Source organism: Ursus arctos, unplaced genomic scaffold (genome assembly GCF_023065955.2).
Source record: "Ursus arctos isolate Adak ecotype North America unplaced genomic scaffold, UrsArc2.0 scaffold_14, whole genome shotgun sequence".
In the NCBI taxonomy this organism is placed as follows: Eukaryota; Metazoa; Chordata; class Mammalia; order Carnivora; family Ursidae; genus Ursus; species Ursus arctos.
Window position 1 is genome coordinate 71,335,160 of NW_026622808.1, and position 19,840 is coordinate 71,354,999.

Here is a 19,840-nt window from a genome sequence, read left to right on the forward strand (position 1 = left end):
AAGCGAGAGGGGTGGGCCTTCTCTGACCAGTGTGACCCAGGGGTCACTCGGACGGCCCCCCAGATGCTTCGCCTGCACCCATCATGTGGAGGGGGCAGAAAAGCTCCAAGTCTACAACATCTCTGCACTATTCTTTCAACTTCTCTCTAAGAATTAAATCCTGTCAAAATAGTTTAAAACTCTGAGTGAGAAGAGTAAAGAAAGATGATCTATGCCTGGGCCCCGCTGAGGGGAGGGAGCCGGCAGGGGCCTCCCGACAGGTCTCGGCCTGACTGCTGGAGAGGGCAGCATGCACGAGGAGGCAGCCCAAGACAGGGACAGGTCACACGGGTGGTGCCGGACACAGAGCCATCGGGGAGTGGACAGGAGGGACAGAAGTGGCATGGGGCGCCTGGGTGGCACAGCGGTTGGGCGTCTGCCTTCGGCTCAGGGCGTGATCCTGGCGTTATGGGATCGAGCCCCACATCAGGCTCTTCTGCTATGAGCCTGCTTCTTCCTCTCCCACTCCCCCTGCTTGTGTTCCCTCTCTCACTGGCTGTCTCTGTCTCTGTCGAAGAAATAAATAAAAAAATCTAAAAAAAAAAAAAGAAGTGGGACGGGGCTTGTGCAGGTTTGGTTTGAAGCATGGACTCTGGTCCCATGACTGATCATGACTTTCTTTTACACGCTGAATTGGCTTCTGATAGTGAGGTTCCAGAAGACGCTGCCAACGGGCCTCTCTGTCCACATCAGGGGCCTGGGGAGGCGGGTGTAGATGGCGCCCTGGGCACACGGCTTGTCTCCCCAGCCAGGCCAACCCATCCCCCAGAAATGATGGAACATACATTCAGACACTGCACACAACTCTGGACAAGAAGGGATGAGTCTGGATGGGCGGGGGGGGCGGGAGCTGCCAGGGAGACTTGGAAGAGGGAAGGTGGCCGGGATGGGGTGAAGTGGGGAAGTAGGGCCCAACCAGGCTGGGCTGTGGAGAAGAAGGTATTCGGGAAGTGATGGCTCTGGGCACAGAAATGGGGGCATGAGGGTCCTGGACAGGACTGCTGCAACTCGCCCCCTCCTCACTTCCTCATCTCACTCTTCTCACTTCCTGTACTTGTCCAGCAACCCCAGGCAGGGGCCCTAAATTCAGAATAGTGAGGACTGAGCTTGGGCAAGAGAGGCAGGGAAAACTTAGTCTTGATGTGGCCATACTGGCCAGTCCATGCGTGGGCTCCACGTCCCATGTCCCCATCGAAGAGATTAATTATGCTAGTTAGCAAGCACGGAGCACTTACCATGGCCAGACCAAGGACTTCACCTGTCTTAATGTTCATAACAGCCCTGAGGCGGGAGTTGCTGTTACTCCCAGTGAGGAGGACCAGAGGGACAGAGAGGCAAGCCGCTCAACCTATAAGCAGTGATGTGGAGACTGGCTCCCAAAACAGAAAGTGCATTTGCAGTCCAGCGAGTAGGAATGCTTCTGAATGGAAAAGTGTGAATGGGAGGGTGAGCCTACAACCGAGACTGGCAGTCATTTGAAGCAGGTCATTCCAGAAATGCCAAGTCGGTTTCACGTTTAGAAACCGGTCAATACAATATACCCCATTAACAGAATGATGGAGAAAATTATATGATCTTTTCAAAGGATGCAGTTAAAGTATTTGATACAATTCAAACCTGATTTTAAATCATAGTCGTAGCAACCTAGGAAGAGGAGCGGACTTCCCAATCTGATAAGGGGAAGTGTGGTGAGCTCAGTAATGTCCATGTCTAAACCCCAAACCTGGGACTAGATTCCTTGATATGATAAAGGATTTTGCAAATGGGGTGAAGTTAAGGACCTCGAGATGGGAGATGGTCCTGGATTAGACAGAGGGACCTGACGTAATCACAAGAGTCCTTATAAGATGGAGGCAGGAGGGCCAGAAGCAGGAGGAGTAGGTGTGACGACAGAAGCAAAGGTTGGAGTGACATCCCGGAAACCAGAGCAGACTGTGCAGCTGGCTTTGGAGAGACGGAGGAAGGGGCCAGGAGCCAAGGACACGGGCACCTCTAAGCTGCAAAAGGCAAAGAAGCAGAGTCTTCCCCAGAGCTTCCGGAACGAACACAGCCCTGTGGACCCCTTGATTCGAGTTCTGTAAGATTCACTTCAGACTTTTTTTTTAAATTTCTTTTTTTTTTAAAGATTTTATTTATTTATTTGACAGAGAGAGACAGCCAGAGAGAGAGGGAACACAAGCAGGGGGAGTGGGAGAGAGGAAGAAGCAGGCTTCCAGCAGAGGAGCCTGATGTGGGGCTCGATCCCAAAATGCCGGGATCATGTCCTGAGCCAAAGGCAGATGCTTAACGACTGAGCCACTCAGGTGCCCCCATTTCAGACTTCTGAGTCCAGAATTGTGAGATCATCCATTTGTGTTGCTTTAAGCCACTGAGTTTGTGGCACAGCAGCCACGGGAAAGGAATACAGGTATCTACAAGAAACTTCTAGGGGAAATATTGCAAGTTTCCCTTCTGGGATCAGGAACAAGTCACGGATACCTATCTTTGCACTTCTATTCAATGTTGTAGTTAGGCAAGAAGAAGAAATAAAAAGTATAGGATTGGAAAGGAAGGGCAAATAATGTCATCTCAAGGTGCTGTAAATGTAGAGGAGAAAGTCCAAAGAATCCACAAACAAAATGGTTACTATTAGATTAGAGACGATTTGCAGGTCTGGTTGTAAAGTGAACACAGAACTTGTATAAGATACAGTATCTTCAGGACCTTGGAGGTCAGCAAAGAGCTTTCAAATAGGACACAAAAGTACCAATGATAAGAAAATGATTGGTAAAGTGAACTCCATGAAAATTAGGAATTTTGTTTATTAAAAGGCACCCCAAGAAAGGAAAAAGCAATCTACCAAGTGAGGGAAGGTATTTGCATACTTAGAACTGGTGAATGATTTGTTTCCAGAATACGTAAAGAAGTCCTAGAAATCATTAAATTAAAAGGACAACCCAATAGAAAAGTGAGCAGAGGCAGGAACAGGCACTTTATAACACAGAGTCATCAGTGAACATATGGAAAGGTAATCGCCCTCATTGGTCACAGGGAATGTGAGATGCTAATACATATCCGAAGGCCCGGGTTACAGTGAAAGTATCGACAGTGTGCCGACTGTTGGAGAGGATCCGGGGCATCTGGAATGCTCACACCTGTTGGTGGGACTGTAAAATGGGACAGATGTTCTCGAAAACTGTTCAACGGTATCTACGAAGGTTAAACATACTACCAGCAATTCCACTCCTTCCTACCCAGGAGACATGAGTGCTACTTTCCCTAAATGACATGTGCAAGAACGTTCGCTGCAGTATTATTTGTAATATGGAAAAACCAGAAACAACCCAGATGTCCATCTACTCCAGAAAGAATAATACCCTGTTGACATATGACAATAGGGTACACATGGCACAACAAAGAAGGGAGTCCGGTGACTGGCATTCCACAGACGTGATGCTGAGTGAGCAGGACAGGACTGCAAGGGCACAGAATGGGACTCCATTTACACAAGGTTCGAGAGTGGATACAGTGGTTCTCTGGTGATAGCAGAACAGTGCTATCTCTGGGGGAAAGGGAATGTCTGGGCAAACGGAGATGTCCTAGATGGTGAATGGGGTGCAAACTACAAAGTTGTACTGAAACTTACCAAACTGTATGCCTGAGGTTTGTGCATTTTGTGGGTTATACCTCAGTGAAGAGACCAAACCAAAGCCCAGACTCCTCACCCTTAATGTAGCAATCAATTTAGGCACAGGCGTCTATGGGTAGAAGACGCTGTTGGGTCAATGGCTGATGGGAATCGGACAGGGGGCCAGGCGGTCACCACCTGAGCCCAGTGAGCGTGGCCACCACTGAGACAGCTGGATGCACAGGCTTCTTGTGAGAGGTGGTAGGAAGGATTCTTGTGGACAAAATGGGATATCAAGCATGTCGGGTTATGTCCAAGTCAAGGAAATATGAGGAGCAGAGGAACGGTTTCAATACATGACAATGGCCAGGAAGTAAACAGACACATACAGAACGGAGGACATTCTACAAGGTAATTAACCACTTCTCAATAAGTCAAGGCACAGAAAATGAAAGGACATGGGGGAGGGACTCTGCTAGATTTAAGAGAGTGAAGACGATCAGATCCCATTTGAATCCTGATTAGAACGATTCTTCTTTAGGAAGACATTTCTGAGATAATTGGGAAACTTCATTGTGGCCTTGTAGGGAAACATCCCTATTTTTGAAAAATGAATGGTGCGGGATATAAGGATGAAATGACATGCACGGATTTTACTTTAATATATTCTGGCCAAGTATGCAGCAATGCAACTGTGCATGGACAGATGAATGCATAAGGAAGATGTGACACACAGACTCACACAGGAATATTACTCAGCCGCAAAAAGAAGGAAATCTTGCCATTTGCAACAACGTGGATGGAGTCAGAGAGTATTACACTCAACGAGCGAAGTCAGTCATAGAAAGACAAACACCATATGATCTCACTTGTATGTGGAATTGAAGAAATAAAACAGACGAACAAAGGGGGCAAAAAGAGGCAAACCAAGAAACAGGTTCTTAACTATAGAGAACACAGTGTTGGTTACAGAGGGGAGGGGTGCCGGGTTGGGTGAAATAGGTGATGGGGATTAAGGAGGGCCCTTGTCGTGAGGAGCACCGGATGGTGTATGGAAGTGTCGAATCACTATATTGTACACCCAAAACCAACATAAGACTGTATGTTACCTATACTGGAATTGAAATCAAATAAAATAAATATTCTGGCAAAGACAAAAAAAGAAAAAAGCAAAAGGATAGATGCGACAAATGTGGCCAAATCTTCTCTACTGTCCAGTCTGGTGATGGGCACCCACATTCACTGCATTTTAGTCTCTGCTTCTGGGCCAGTTTGGATTGTCATAATTAGAAGCAAGAGGGAACCCGGGGGTGGGGGAAGCTTGACGGGAGGGGCTCAGCCTGGGAGAGGTAGGCTCAGGGAGCATGCTCACATCTGAGCCCCTCTGCAGAAGGGTCAGACTGACGTGCAAGCCTGGGGGCAGCACGGCAGGTCGAGGGGTGAGGCTCAGTGCAAGCAGTAAGAGCAGCTGGCTGCCTACCCTTCCTCCTCTTAACAGGTGGCAGGCATGTGCCTCTTTGAAAAGTTATACTTCTCAGCCTCCCTTATAGATACTGATGACCACATGACAAATTTCTAGACAATGGAATGTAGGCAGAAATTGCTGGGTGGGGCTTCTGGGAAGGCTCTTTTTCCAAGGAGGGCTGAGTTGGCTGGTGGGCAGTTTTGCTCTTCCCTTTATCCCTTCTCCCTGTCTGAAATCAGATGTGGTGGCTGGAGCTGCAGCAGCCATTTTGTGACCACATGATAACTTTGCAGTTGAAAACCCTAAGACTAAAACTGGTGGAGCAGAAAGACTTGGGAACTGATCACCTGAGTGATTTCTTAGAACTGCTGTTTGCAGAGCCTCATGGAGCTCCGGACTGCCTCCCATATTTCCAATTACTGGAGGAAAAACAAATCCTACTTTGTACATGTTACTATTATTTCAGGTCTCAGTAACTCAATTCCTAATGGAACTAGGAGCATTTCCCTTTGCTGCTCGCCCTGGAGACTACGTTGATGAGGGGAGATGTTTGACTCCCACCAGCTTAGACTTCAGCTCCCAGCTTGAGGGCTATGTTTACCTTTTTCCCCATGTTTCTCCTTTTTTTCTTCAATGATGGAAGAAGAACTGTTGTCCGGGGACTCCAGGCTGTTCTCTGGGGAGAGACAAAAGTAAAGCTGTGAACACAGTGTGAGGCTGGAGAGAGGCGCTGGCACCGGTATCCTCGCCTGCCTGCTGAGTGGCCCTGGCAAGTCCCTCAGCTTCTCTGAGCTTCCGTTTCCCCATCTGAGATGACCGTGCTGACTTTGCAGGCAAGTCGTGATAAGTGTGCAAGGAAAGGGTCCACGTGTACATGTGCCCAGCACACAGAACACATGTTGTGCCTTGCCTTTTGCATCCTTCCGTTTGCTCCTTAAGAGGAGTGCAGGACTGTTTTATGGGGAGGTCACGGACCCAGGCTCTCTGCCTCATGGCGTGGCCCACAATTTTGCTGTGAGCCTCCCAGGGTTTCCCTAAGGGCCGCAACAGAAGATTCAGAGACACCCATTTCCTTATTGTTCTCCCTTCCACGGATACCCACGGGGAAGGGGGCATTGGGCCTGATACTTCCTCCTACCCCAACTCAGAAATCATCTATCTGTAGCTTGGAGATTCCAGTCTATGCCAGCTGGGGAGGGCAGCCAGCCACTGGCAGAGGGGGTGGAGCCTGCTGGAGAGCCTGGGGGTGTGCTTTGGTGGGGAGATCATGGAGCCAGTCCTTTTGGACCAGCTTGGAGGAGGAGACCTGGGATGTGAGGGGAAGGCAGGGCTCGCAAGGTGGGGGATGTGATACTGAGGGGCAGACCCCAAGCAGCTGGGTGATGGGACACGGGGAGAATGAGGAGGAGAGCTGTCCTGTGTCACTGGTAGGAAGGTCAAGGTCATGGGGCTGAAAGCCCTGATGCCTGCAGTTCAAGCCGCATACATAATGGTGAGGAGAGGCGAGGCTATGGGGAGAGTTCAGGAGCACAGGCTATTCAGTCAGTATTTTCTATCTTAGTGACTCTGGGGTTCAATTTCCAGGTAGCAACATTTAACTAACCATATCCTAAAAGCAGAAGATACCACTAGTATTTAGATAGACCCAAACCCAAACCAAACAAACCCAAACTAATAAAATTGGGTGATTTTCTGAATTGAAAAGCAGTGCACACACATAGTGACATTTTTAACAATGTCGTTTGATGTGTTATGATGAACATTGATCTGATAGACAATCCTCACCTGAATCCCTCACTACCGAATGGGTCGTTGTTCACCTACCCAGAGGTATTTTATGCATACACATTCTTTTTTAAGATTTTACTTCTTTATTTGAGAGCGAGCGAGCACAAGCAGGGGGAGTGGCAGGCAGAAGAAGCAGACTCCCTGCCGAGCAAGGAGCCCCATGTGGGGCTCGGCAGGGAGTCTGCCCCATGACCCCAGGATCATGACCTGAGCTGAAGGCAGACACCCAACTGGCTGAGCCACCCAGGCGCCCCATGAATACACATTCTTCAATGCCCCTTGCTTTTTCACTGAACAATGCATCTGCTTTCAGGCTACAATATGGATGAACCTTGAGGACACTGTGCTCAGTGAAAGAAGCCAGTCACAAAAGGACAACTTCCATGAGGTCCCTCGAGTCGTCGAGTATCTACACATAGAAAGTAGGATGGTGGGCTGCGGAAGGGGCGTTGGGGAGTTAGTGTTTACTGGGAATGGAGTTTCAGTTTTACAAGGTGAAAAGTTCTGGAGACGGATGGCGGGGATGGTTGCACACCAGTGTGAACGTGCTTACAACGGAACTGTCTACTTAAAAATGCTCAAAAGAGTAAATTCTGTTATGTATAGATAGTTGACCACGATTTTTAAAAAGTTAAAAAAAAAAGAACATATCTGCTCATGTCCAAGTCTCATTGCTCCTTAGCCAGGTCCCCTGCTGGGTCCTGAGGCTGTTTCCAGTCGCACGCAGTTTCCAAGCTTGTGCAATGGTTACTCTGTTACCAAGTTGAGCTGGACTGTGTCCCACACACCTGGAGTTTTATCAGTGTGACAGGTGACAAACGCATCTCAGTTTTAATTTGCACTTCTTAATTATGGAAACTATTGTGTGTCTTTTCAGATGTTAATTATCCATTTGCTTCTCTCTGTTAGTACCCTTTGCCCATTTTGCTATGGGGATGCTGTAGTTTTTAAACGATCTTGAGAACCTTTATCTATGAGAGGACAGTAGCTCATTTGTTTGTCAGAGCTGCTGAAGATAGTTTTGCTCCAGCTGACATGACAATTTCCTCTGGATTGTCTATCACGTATTTTCCTTACAGGAAAATTCCTTACATTTTCATGTTTGCTTAGGAAATGCTTTGGCGTTCTGTGTCTTGCTTAGAAAGGAATTCTGCATCTGAAAGTTAAATACATTTAAAAAATTCCTGTTTCCTTCTAGTACTTTAACAGAATTAAATTTTTAAATAAAAAATTTTATAGATTTTATTTATTTGTTTGACAGAGAGAGCCCAAGCAGGGGGAGAAGCAGGGGGAGAAGCAGACTCCCCGCTGAGCAGGGACCCCGACCACAGGGCTGGATCCCAGGACCCTGGAATCAGGACCCGAGCTGAAGGCAGATGCTCAACTGTTTGAGCCACCGAGGCACCCTGAATTAAAAAGTTTTAAAAATGTAAGCCTACTTTTAGAAAAATTCTCCAGGAGAAATAGGGGGAGGTGAACTGGGTGCAAAGCGTTATCATAAAAAGTGATAAAACTTGGGGCGCCTGGGTGGCACAGCGGTTAAGCGTCTGCCTTTAACTCAGGGCGTGATCCCGGCGTTATGGGATCGAGCCCCACATCAGGCTCCTCTACTCTGAGCCTGCTTCTTCCTCTCCCACTCCCCCTGCTTGTGTTCCCTCTCTCGCTGGCTGTCTCTATCTCTGTCAAATAAATAAATAAAATCTTTAGAAAAAAATTGATAAAACTTTAGCATCCAGTCGCCCAACAGTGGGAGCCTGGGTGTGGGCTCCCGCCATCAGCCATCAGAATATCCTCCTGCCTCCTGCCTCCTGCCTCCTGCAGCTCCCTAGTGGTGTGGCAGGGAGAGGAGAGGCCAGCTTCCTGGGGAAGCCAGGGGCTGACCTGCTCCTTCTCCAGCAGCCAGGGGTCTCTCCCTCACTACTCCCCTGAGCCCCCTTCTCTGCAGTTCAATTGCAAGAGGGATGGGCCACCACCGCAGGCCCCAGGTCCCAGCCTTCCCTCTCCTTCACTATGGGACTCACTGAGCACCTCCCCTGCACACCGGCAAGGCTGTCGTCCCCGCTGCCGGTCCCCTCCTGCTCCCCCACGGAAGAGGGCTGGTGGCTTTGATAGCGGTGGTGGGAGTCAGGGATGGGAGGGAGGGGTGGATGCAGTGCTCTTCAGGAGAGCCCGGGGCTTGGTAAGGGACTGGATGTGGGCACGGGAGAGAAGGGAGCACCGGGGGTAACTCCGTCCCTTAGGGTGTGCACCCCTGTGCGGCAGGTGCTGTTTGCTGAGGTGGCAGAGAAGGGAAGGAGGGGTCTGGGGCAGAAAGAGGCCTGGAGCTCCAGCGGAGGTGCTGGGTTTAGGCGCCCGTGGGCACCGCCAAACAGGGACCCTGAAGAGGCCACTCTTGATGGAGGTCTGGGGACTAGGAGAACAGAGGACAGAAATGTGTCACTCGCGAATAGATGGGAACTGAGACCGTGCTCCCGGTCGAGGCAGACGGCGGCCCAGGACAGCCTGAGGAACCCGGTCGGTAGAGGAGCTAGGCAAGGAGGCCGCCAGAGCAGAAGGACGGGCCAGAGAAGACCAGAGCCCCGCCCGCCCCCAGGGGAGCGAGGGAAAAGGAGGGAGCGTCTGAGGGGAGGTGCCTTGGAGAGGCCTTGGCCACGCCCCCAGAGTGAGATTGGCAGGGTGGGGTGAGGGGGCAGAAGCCAAGATTCCACTGGGTTAGGGAGCGTGGTAGGTTTGGCCAGCTCCCGAGGGGTGGCTGTGAATGGGGGGGAGAGGTGCACAGTCAGAAAGGGACCATGCAGCTGGGGAAGGGCCACCACTGGAATCTCGGCAGGACACAGAAGGTTAACACAGGTGAAGTGATTTGAGGGATCCAAGAAGCAAAGAGGGGCAATTCAGTGCTTTCAACAGTAGAAACCTGGCCCATCCCTGGGTATGAGAGGGCGAAGGAGAGACACAGTCCAGACAGTCCAGAACCCAAAGAGGAAGGTATATGAAGAGTCTTGACCACACTGAGCAGCCTGGCAGAATTTTCTTTTTCTTTCTTTCTTTCTTTCTTTCTTTCTTTCTTTCTTTCTTTCTTTCTTTCTTTCTTTCTTTCTTTCTTTCTCTCTCTCCCTCCCTCCCTCCCTCCCTCCCTCCCTCCCTCCTTTCTTTCTTTCTTTCTTTCTTTCTTTCTTTCTTTCTTTCTTTCTTTCTTTCTTTCTTTCTCTCTCTCTCTCCCTCCCTCCCTCCCTCCCTCCTTTCTTTCTTTCTTTCTTTCTTTCTTTCTTTCTTTCTTTCTTTCTCTCTCTCTCTCCCTCCCTCCCTCCCTCCCTCCCTCCCTCCTTTCTTTCTTTCTTCCTTCCTTTCTTTCTTTCTTTCTTTCTTTCTTTCTTCTCTCCTCTATTTTTGAGAGAGAGAGAGAGAGAGAGAGAGGGGAGGAGCAGAGGGAGAGAAAGAATCCCAAGCAGACTCCATGCCCAGCACGGAGCCCAAAGCGGAGGTCGATCTCACGACCCCGAGATCAGGACCTGAGCCAAAATTAAGAGTCGGACCGTTAACCAACTGAGCCACCCAGGTGCGCTGGGCAGACCATTTTAAAACACAATTCACAAAACCAGTCACGTGTTTCCATCCTTTGCAGCGGCCAGTGTCGCCGGGCCTGGGGCACTCACACCCTTCGGTACACCCCCCAGCACGGGGTCATGGTTGGTTTGTGTGGCCAGCTGTGGAAGTGACAGCATGTGACTTCTGAAGTGAGGTCAGAGGGGACGTTTGGGCCCTGCCTTGCCTCTCTGGCGTCACCTGCTCTGGAGGAGGTCAGCCCCAGCCCGTGGCCGTACGACCGGGTCTGCTTGGAGCTGATCCTCCAGCCCGGGTCAGGCCTTTAGATGACTGTGGAGAAGACCCTCTGGGCCAGAATCCCCAAGCCAAGCCCCTCATGAGCCCCTGACCCAAAGAAACGGAGCTAAGACGGGTTTACTGTTGTTTGGAGCCACTAAGTTCTGGGGTAATTTGTTACACGGCGGTAGCCCTCCAGCACACTCTTCAGGGGCTTCCCAGGCTCTGTAGGTCCAGAACCCCAGTCCGCAGGGTTTGGGAGACCCTGCATGATCTCACGCAGCGACCTCTGCAGCTTCTCATCTTGCTACCAGCCTCACCTCCCCCCTCCCCGCCCACTACCCTCTGGCCACTGGAAGATCTCATGGACCCTCCCACAGGCAATACCACGTGCTGTCTCCTTTGCTTTTTTCTCCCCACTGGAGTCCAAGCCCCCTCATCTGCTGTTGACCCTGGAAGGCCTCCTGACCCCCTCATCCAGGACAGAGGGGCCCACCTCATGCTCTCCCAGAGATGGCCCTCCCCTCTCTAGCACGTGTCACATCTGCTTTTATGTAGGGGTCACGATCCTTCACAAGGTGGGTAACTGTTCCAGGACGGTCATTAACGATGTCTTGTACTTTCTGTGCCGGACGCTCTCGCATCTGCAGGGACTGTCCCCTCCTCTCCACCCTGGGGCTGGCCAATCCTTACACAGAGTAAAGGAGGTGCCCAGGAGTGTGCTTTACAAATGCAAATCCACTAATCCAGAGCCCACATGTCCACCTCCCACCTCCACTGTCAGGTTCTCATGCCCAGGGCCACTGGCCCCTGCTCCAATCGCCCAGGGCCAGGTCCCAGACAACTCAGGACAGCCCTATGCTACAGAGTCCTGACAATACTCAAGCCAGTCAACCCTAAGCCTGCACACCTGCGTCACTCACTCCTTCCCACGGAAATCACAACAAAGGCTCCTGCCCTCAGTTCCCTCGCTCCCTCTGCCTTCTGACCTAGCCCGGTCCTACCCTATGGGGCCCTGCCTCCCGTGCCCTGCCTCCTGTTTCTGGGGATCTGGGAAGATCACAAACTACCTTTCCAACGACAGCCATCCCCTTGTCTGCTGATCTTGCCATACCTGAGTAGTAATGAAACCTACATTTTACTTATTTTATATTTTTTATTTGTATGTCAATTATAATATCCATATTATGCCTTTGCATTTCAGTAGTTCTTTCTCATTACATTGACCTATCTACATGGTGTATTCATGATGGCTTTTTTTCTTTTTGCAGTTAACATACACTGTTAGATTAGTTTCAGGTGAACAATACAGCGATTCAACACTTCCTCAAATCACCCCAGGCTCATGATGACAAGTGCCCTCCTCAGCCCCCATCACCTGTTTCACCCATCACCCTGCCCACCTCCCGTCTGATAACCATCAGTGCGTTCTCTCTAGTTAAGTGTCCACCTCTTGCTTTGTCTCTCGCTCTTGCTCTTTTTCCCCCTTTGCTCATTTGTTTTGTTTCTTAAATTCCACATATGAGTGAAATCATATGGTATTTGTCTTTCTCTGACTGACATAATGCACTCTAGCTCTGTCCATGTTGTTATAAATGGCAAGACTTCACTATTTCTTATGGCTGAGGAATATTCCATTGGATATACACCACATCTTCTTTATCCACTCATCAGTTGATGGACACGTGGGCTGCTTCCTTATCTTGGCTATTGTAGATAATGCTGCCTGTAACCCTCTGAATTAGTATTTTTGTATTCTTTGGTTAAATACCTAGTAGTGTAATTTCTGGTTCATAGGGTAATCCTATTTTAAAATTTTTGAGGAATCACCATACTGTTTTGCACAGTGGCTGTCCCAGTTTGCACTCCCACCAACAGAGCACAAGTGTTTCTTTTTCTCCACATCCTTACCAACACCTGTTGTTTCTTGTGTTGCTGATTTTAGCCATTCTGACAGGTGTGAAATGATACCCCACTGGGGTTGTGATTTGCATTTCCATGACGATGAGTGGTAGTGAGCATCTTGTCATGTGTCTGTTGACCATCCGGATGTCCTTTTTGGAGAAATGTCTGTTCATGTCTTCTGTCCATTTTTAAGTTGGATTATTTGGTTTGGGGCATTGAGTTTTACAAGTTCTTTATATATTTTGGATACGAACCCCTTCTCGGATATGTCATTTGCAAATATCTTGTCCCATTCCATAGGTTGCCTTTAGTTTTGTTGATTGTTTCTTTGGCTGTGCAGAAACTTTTTATTTTGATGTAGTCCCAATAGTTTATTTTTGCTTTTGTTTCCCCTGCCTCAGGAGACATATCTAGAAAAAAGTGAAATCTACGTCTTAAACCAACAGGAACCTCGCCTGTCCATCCCAGCTCCCAGCATCGGATTCATGATGATAACAAGAAGGCAGCTGGGTCTCTGACGGTGGGCTTTGGAGCGGTGTCCAGGCTGGTGCTGAGGACCCTCTGGTCGCCTCTGAGAGCTGGCGGGGGTGGGGCGGGGGGAGGACAGGGTGACACCCTCCCTCACGCAGTGTCTGCTGGCTGATGTATGAGCACTCTAACTGGGAGGTGCTGTAGCAGGTGCTGGCAAGCCTCCTCAGCCTACGTTCTAGACGGGTGACAAACACCAATAGGACAGAGTGCTGGGCTTCCAATAATTGCGTGTATATACCCAGACATGGAATTGCTGGATCATATAATTCTATGCATAATTTTCTGAGGGACCACCCTACCATTCTCCACAGCTGTGTACCTTTACATTCTCGCCAGCAGTGCACACGGGTCCATTTCTCTACATCCTTGCCAGCACTTGTTACTTTGGATTTTTTTTTTATAGCTATCCTACCAGTGTGACGGGATATCTCATTTTCCTAATGACTGAGGATAGTGTGAGCATCATGTCATGTACTTATCGGCTCTTTGGAAGATCTTCGGAGAAATGTCCATCAACTCCTTTGCCCGTTTTTAAGCGTGGGTGTTCGTTTTTGTTGTTGAGCTTTAGGAATTCTGGATGCGTTCTGGATGCGGATCTTTTGTCAAAGATTTCCTTAAATGTCTGGGTCTGGAAGGGCCGAGAGGGAAGGTCCTGTTTCTTTAATCCTGACTGACAGAGCTGGCAGGGAAGTCACTCCAGCTCCCAGAGTTGAAAGTCCGGCCGACCTCAGCGCTGGCTTCTCAGCAACGGAACACACATTTGGGTTTGGGGAGGAAAAGGTCCTTATTGCCCACCGTGGCGCCAGCAAGCCACGCCAGGAACGTGGGCTGCCCTCCCCGTTGTTGCTGGGCTGGAGGCTGTGGCACAAAATGCCACAATTCGCCCAAATTTCCCAGCCCCTCCCTCAGGTCCTGCCCTGGAAACGGCATGTGTCTGGGCTCCAGAGTTCCGATTTTGGACTCAGCGGTCATTTTGGAGGAGAGGCTGATTCCTGGAGCTTCCTACTCTAATAAACATCTCCCATGATGTCAGCTCATACGTGGCTATTTTCTTCTTTAGATGCCGTTGTAAACGGGCTTGCTTTCTTCGTTTCCACGTTGGATTGCTCAGCGCTGGTGTGTGGGAACACAACTAACATTGATGCTTTGCTCTTGCACCCTGCAACCGGGCTGCAGTCACTTGTAAGCGCTCGCAGCTTTCTTGTGGGTTTCTGGGGGTTATATACATATAGGATCGTGTCATCTGTGAATAAGATAGTTTCACTTCTTCCTTTCCAATTTGGATATCTTTTAATTCTTTTCCTTGTCTAAATGCTCTGGCTAGGGGCACCTGGCTGGCTCAGTCTGTAGAGCGTGTGACTCTTGATCTTGGAGCTGTAAGTTTGAGCCCCATGTTGGATATAGAGATTACTTAAAAATAAAATCTTTAAAAAACAAATAAGTAAATGCTCTGGCTAGAACTTCAGCACACAGTATTGAACAGCAGTGAAAACAGACACCCTGGCCCTATTCCTGACCTTCAGGGGAAAGCTTTCAGGCTAACAGAATTTTATTAAGGACCTGTTATGTGCTAGGCTCTGGGGAGACAGCAGCATGCAAGACAGACAAACACCCCTGCCTGGGTGGAGCTTACATTCCATTGGAGAGAGAGAAACCAGTAAGGAAAGGTGAACGTGAAGGTGGGTGATGCACGTGGGAGGTGGAGAGCGGTACCAAGAAAAATAAAGCACAAGGTGACATTTGAATAAAAGCCTAAAGGACGTGGAGGAGGGAGCCACAGGGAGATCTAGGGGGAGAGCAGCATTCAGGGCACAGGGACAGCAGTGACAAGACCTGAAGGGGAGTGTCCCAGGACTGGAGCAGCCCCGAGGGGGGAGCTGTCCATTGCTTTTCTCTCCAACCCCCTTCATGTTCTGTTCCTGCAGACCCCGCCCCACAAGCCCTGACTGGGAAGTCTTGAGTCTGGTCCGGGGTTTCACGGGCTCCTCGGGCTCACCAGGGTCTCTGTCCAGTGTCCTCCACCCTCTGCACTAGGAGTGAGGCCTTGCCCAGGGTCTCCAGGGAGGCTCTGGTGAACCAGCCCCTCTGCCTGTGTCCCAGACACTGGCATCCCTACTCATAAAAGTCATAAAACCCAGAAACTGCAATCTTCCTTATTCAACCCCTCTCGGCATCTTAACAGAATGGAGTAGTCCTCCCCACTGTCCATAAAGCCCTAGTCAAGTTGTTCCAGACTGGCCTTCTTTCTCTTCCTCTAACTTTGCAACCTCAGCCTTTGCTGGCCCTTCCCCACTGCCTAGAATGCCCTTCTCCCTCTTTCATCCTTCAGGATAGGCATCAAATGTCACCTCCTCTGAGAGGCCTTCCCAGACTACCTCTCCTGTTTAAATGATACCCTGCCCCCTGTCCAAAGCTTCCAGTAGGTTTCCTTTCTACTGCTTCTTGGCTGTTGTAAATACAGACTGGCTGTTTGATTTGCAATGTCTGCCTCCCTCGTCACAGTGTAAGTCCCACGAGGGGGGGGGTTTTATTCGCCCCTGAGTCCCCAGTGCTTAGACCACAAGCCTGCGTCCAGCTGGCACTTAATAAGGATTTGTGAATGAAGACCAAACCCAGAGCTCACTTCTCTGATTTCAAATTCCAGCTAAGTCTTCGCCCAGACCCCTTAACAGCCCCTCCATCTGCACTCCCCGAGCATCTTCTTCTGACTCAGACTTTATACACTGGGGGACTAGCCAAAGGCCCGAAAGGTGGCATGGTGGGTGTCATAGTAGTGAGTGGAGACACTAATAATAGCAGTATCAAGGAGCTGAGCCCTTGACCCATAGCTTCCCTTTCAGCTCACGGTAGCCTTAGGGAATCAGGATTGCTCCCATTCCACAGATGAGGCAGCTGAGGCTCTGAAGTGCTATACTCCCCCAGGCGTGTCTGACCCCGGCGTTCCCACCCTCAGCTGGGACATTCTCAGCTGGGCTCCAGAAACCTTATCTGTACCTGGCCCAGCTCAGAGCTCAGTGTTCCCAGGCCCTTCTGTCCCAGGAGGACCTTCTCCCCCAGAGTCTTTCTGGCCCTTACCTTAGCCCCCAGCTCCTGCAGCTGAACCCAGGATGTCAGGCTCAACCGTCCTCCTGATCTGAGCCCCTGGCTGATGTGCCCCCATCCAGGCTGACTCCACTTGCCTGCCTGGCTGGGTGCCCCTGCCATGGGTCTGTCCACTTGGCCATAACTGCCTGGCCTGGTTTCCTCGCAGATGCACAGACCTTCAACCCAGACCATGGAGATCAGTTTGGGGCGGGGGGGGCTCCTGTTTGCACGTCAACACCAAGGGAAGTGATACACCCGATCTGAAGGGTCACAGGGTGCCCCCCATGCAGTCACCCTCCTCGTCCCGCAGGACGAGTCCGTATAGTTTATAAAGCCTTCAGCTGTCTTGTGACAGTTGAATTGTTGTGTGTGTGTGTGTGTGTGTGTGTCTAGAGTTAATTTGTTATCTGCAAACATTTCAAAGCTATTTATTTATTTAGGTAACTCCATTTCAGACTGTCTTCATTTTTCAATTTGCTCTGGAGCAGAGTGAATGAGGGCACCACTGCAACGGCGGGGACAAGTGTTGAGAGCACACACGTTGTGAAACAAGCTGAATGCCCAATCGCATGGATTGGTTAAGTAATTATAATACATTCACACCATGGATCACCGTTCTGCTCACAGCACTGAAAGTCTAAAGGCACTCAGGATGTGCTGATGACAAAGGGTCTCCACAACGTCAGGGTTAATGGAAAAAGCAAGGTGCAGGAAGCCTGTTTCTTGTGCTACCGTTTGTGTGAGAAAAAGACAAACTGTACAAGCCACATCTCTGTGTATTTGCCTGTGCGCACGGAGCGTGTGCGGGGAGCATGTGTAGCAGGAGGTGAGAGACGAGTGCCTCCTCTGACGAGGGGACACTGTGTATCTGGGGGGGCTTTCACAAGATGGGGCTTTGAACACTTTCGAATTTTGAACCATGGGAATCCTTTACCTATTCAAAAACAAATTAAATTGAAAGCAGATGGCAGTAAAGAGCACAGAGGTGACCGCAGGCAGCATTGCCCATTCTGCCCAGCCTAGCCCCCGTGGCCCCCAGAGGTGCCCCAGCGGCTTCCCTCCGTGCCAGCCAGCGGGAGCCCCGGCAGCAGACGTGGGGCTTCCGAGGAGGCAGGACATCTCCCACAAGGGCCTGGAGCCCGTGGGTACTTCCTCGGGCTCAGCCCAGTGACCATAGCTGCAGAGAGGCTGAAAGAGACCCACTCCCACTGGGGTAGCTTCCACAAAGCCTGTTATGTGATGAATTGTGTCCCCCCTCCCAACCCAATGAACATTTTGAAGACTTGAAAGCCTAACTTCCAGCACCTCACAGGGTGACCCTGTTAAGAAACAGGGTCATTGCAGCCGTGACTTAGATGAGGTCATGCTGGAGTGGTGTGGGCACCTAATCCTATATGACTCCCGACCTTAATTAAAAGAGGAAATTTGCAGCAGGCATGCACACAGGCAGAACGCCAGGTGATGATGAAGGTAGCGATGACACGTTCCCAGTCCAAGGAACACCGAACTACCAGAAGCTTCCTAGGAGACAGCCTGGAACAGAGTCTTCCTCTCAGCTCTCAGAAGGAACCAACCCCGTCAATGACACCTATATCTTGGACTTCAGCCTCCAGAACAGTGAGACGATAAATCTCCCAGTGGGGGGTGGCTTTTGTTACAGCAGCCCTAGGGGATAAAACATGGAGTTTCTAGAGAACCTGGCACACCCAGGATTTCTGCCTCATGGCCTGATTTGGAATCACCTTAACCCTCAATTAAGTCTGGATGTCACTGTCCCAGGCTCGTGAGGCCGTCTTTGACTCTGAGCCCACACCAGCCCCATACTTACTGTTGTAAGTCATACCCTCGGAGACCACAGTAGACACGATCTTGGACATCTGGGCAGAGGAACAAAGGCTTGTTGCAAAGCTTGGTTTTGGCTAAAGGCGATTCCAACCTGAGGAGCGACACAGTGCTTGAGCCAGATGATCCCCAGGCCCTCAGCTCCCCTTGCCCCTGGGTGGCTGAGAACGCTTGGCATTTACTGAGGGTCTACCATGTGGCCAACACCTATAGCTCCCTGCCTCCCCCCTCCTCGACTTAGTTCTAGCTGTCCTGCCTAACTTTCCGTTTCTGGAACATGCCAACCTTGGTCTGCCTCAGGGCCTTTGCATATACCACTTCCTTAGCCAAAAAATGTTCCCCCACCCCCAGCTGTGGAGGAGGGTTCTCTCCCTTCAGCTCTGAGCTCACGTTCCCACTTCAGAGACACCTTCTCTCACCACTCCATCCAAAAGAGTTTCTTTTCCCCACCTCCGTAGGACCTCACTTTACTTTCTTCTCTGCAATTACCACTATCTGATTTGTCACTTAAAAAAAAAATCGCTGCATTGCCTATTACCCCCTTGAATGTAAGCTCCAAGAGAACAGGGGTATTTTTTCCTTCGGAGCCAATGCGCTCATCGAAGTGCCTGGCATAGCCTTGGAGCTTCTTAACTATTCATTGAATTAATTTTTCATTTTGCAAAAATGGAAGTAAAGAGAGATTCAGCGAGGTGTCCGAAGTCACACAGCAAGGAAGGACCACGGCTGGGATTCCAGCCCAAGATTCCTTGACTCCAAAGCCTGCGCCCTTCCAGCAACATTCTGCTACAAGCCAGGCAGAGAGGAAATCCAGCGCTGCAGAGGCACTAGTTAGCAGCGCCCCGTGTCGCAGCGCCCCAGCTCGGCGGGGATGCGCCGTGGACCACACAGCGGAAGTGCCCAAGGCAAGGACGGCTGGAGGGATGGCTAGGTAGCAAGGTATGTGATAAAGCAAATCCAGTAATGAGTAAGGAAGAGCAGGCAGCCTTGCAAAGGGGCTTTGCAAGGGGCGCCCGAGGAACCCGCCCCAGGCCCCGCGCACCCCCGGCCCGACGCCGCGCGCACCCACCGGCCCCGCGCGCCCTGGCTAGCTCCGCACCGCAGTTCCCGGCTCCCAGCGCCGGGGCGTTCGGTTTACGTCGCCAAGGCAACCATTCTCCCCGCCCGCCAGGGCGATGACGTCACAAAGCCGAGGAGCCCCCGCTGCATGGGGGTGGGGCCTGCGGGCGGCCGGGTCCCGCCGCCGAGAAGAGGCCTGAGCCCCGCGGTCAGAGCTCGGGCGCCGCCTGGCCAGCGTCTGGGATGGGGCCTGGGGCACAAGTTTCCTTCCTCCGTCATTCCTTATTCCGCACGCCTCCTGCTCTTTTCCTTTCGTCCCCCGATTCATTTATTCAGTGTGCACCATGGGATGCATGTGGTGCAAAAACAGACCTGGCCTCACTTTCTAGAGGGGCGGTTCTTGCAAGTGTGGTCCCGGGCCCAGCAGAACTCGTTGGAAAAGCTAATGTGCCCGCCCCCGAAGCGGAAAGTCCGGGGGGCGGAGCCGTGCAGCCTGGGCGGTAACCAGCCCTCCCGGTGAATACAATGCTGGCCACGGCTTGAGAATCACTACCCCGGAGGCTGAATGAGATGTTAGTAGTACAAGGGCTATCTGCAGACAGGGGCGGGGCGGGGTGATAAAGAGCAGGGGGATCCAGTTTAGACAGCCCAGATTCTTCAGCTGATGTGGCCATGTAGGGTGTGCCCTCTGACTCCCCAGC

The 19,840-nt window shown here is 50.8% G+C and overlaps 1 protein-coding gene across 1 annotated transcript in view; it reads right to left on the reverse strand.

The window, feature by feature from the left end:
- The window catches only part of CFAP100 (cilia and flagella associated protein 100), a 46,379-nt gene extending 26,816 nt beyond the window's left edge, over nucleotides 1-19,563 (reverse strand). Inside the window, exons 1-3 of the mRNA XM_026501540.3 lie at nucleotides 19,150-19,563; nucleotides 18,067-18,174; nucleotides 5,713-5,787 (exon numbers count right to left, since the gene is read on the reverse strand). Of these exons, the coding sequence (XP_026357325.1) occupies nucleotides 5,713-5,787; nucleotides 18,067-18,115 (124 nt within the window). The 5' untranslated portion in view covers nucleotides 18,116-18,174; nucleotides 19,150-19,563. The remainder of the gene's footprint in view (nucleotides 1-5,712; nucleotides 5,788-18,066; nucleotides 18,175-19,149) is intronic.
- Nucleotides 19,564-19,840: the final 277 nt, after the last annotated feature.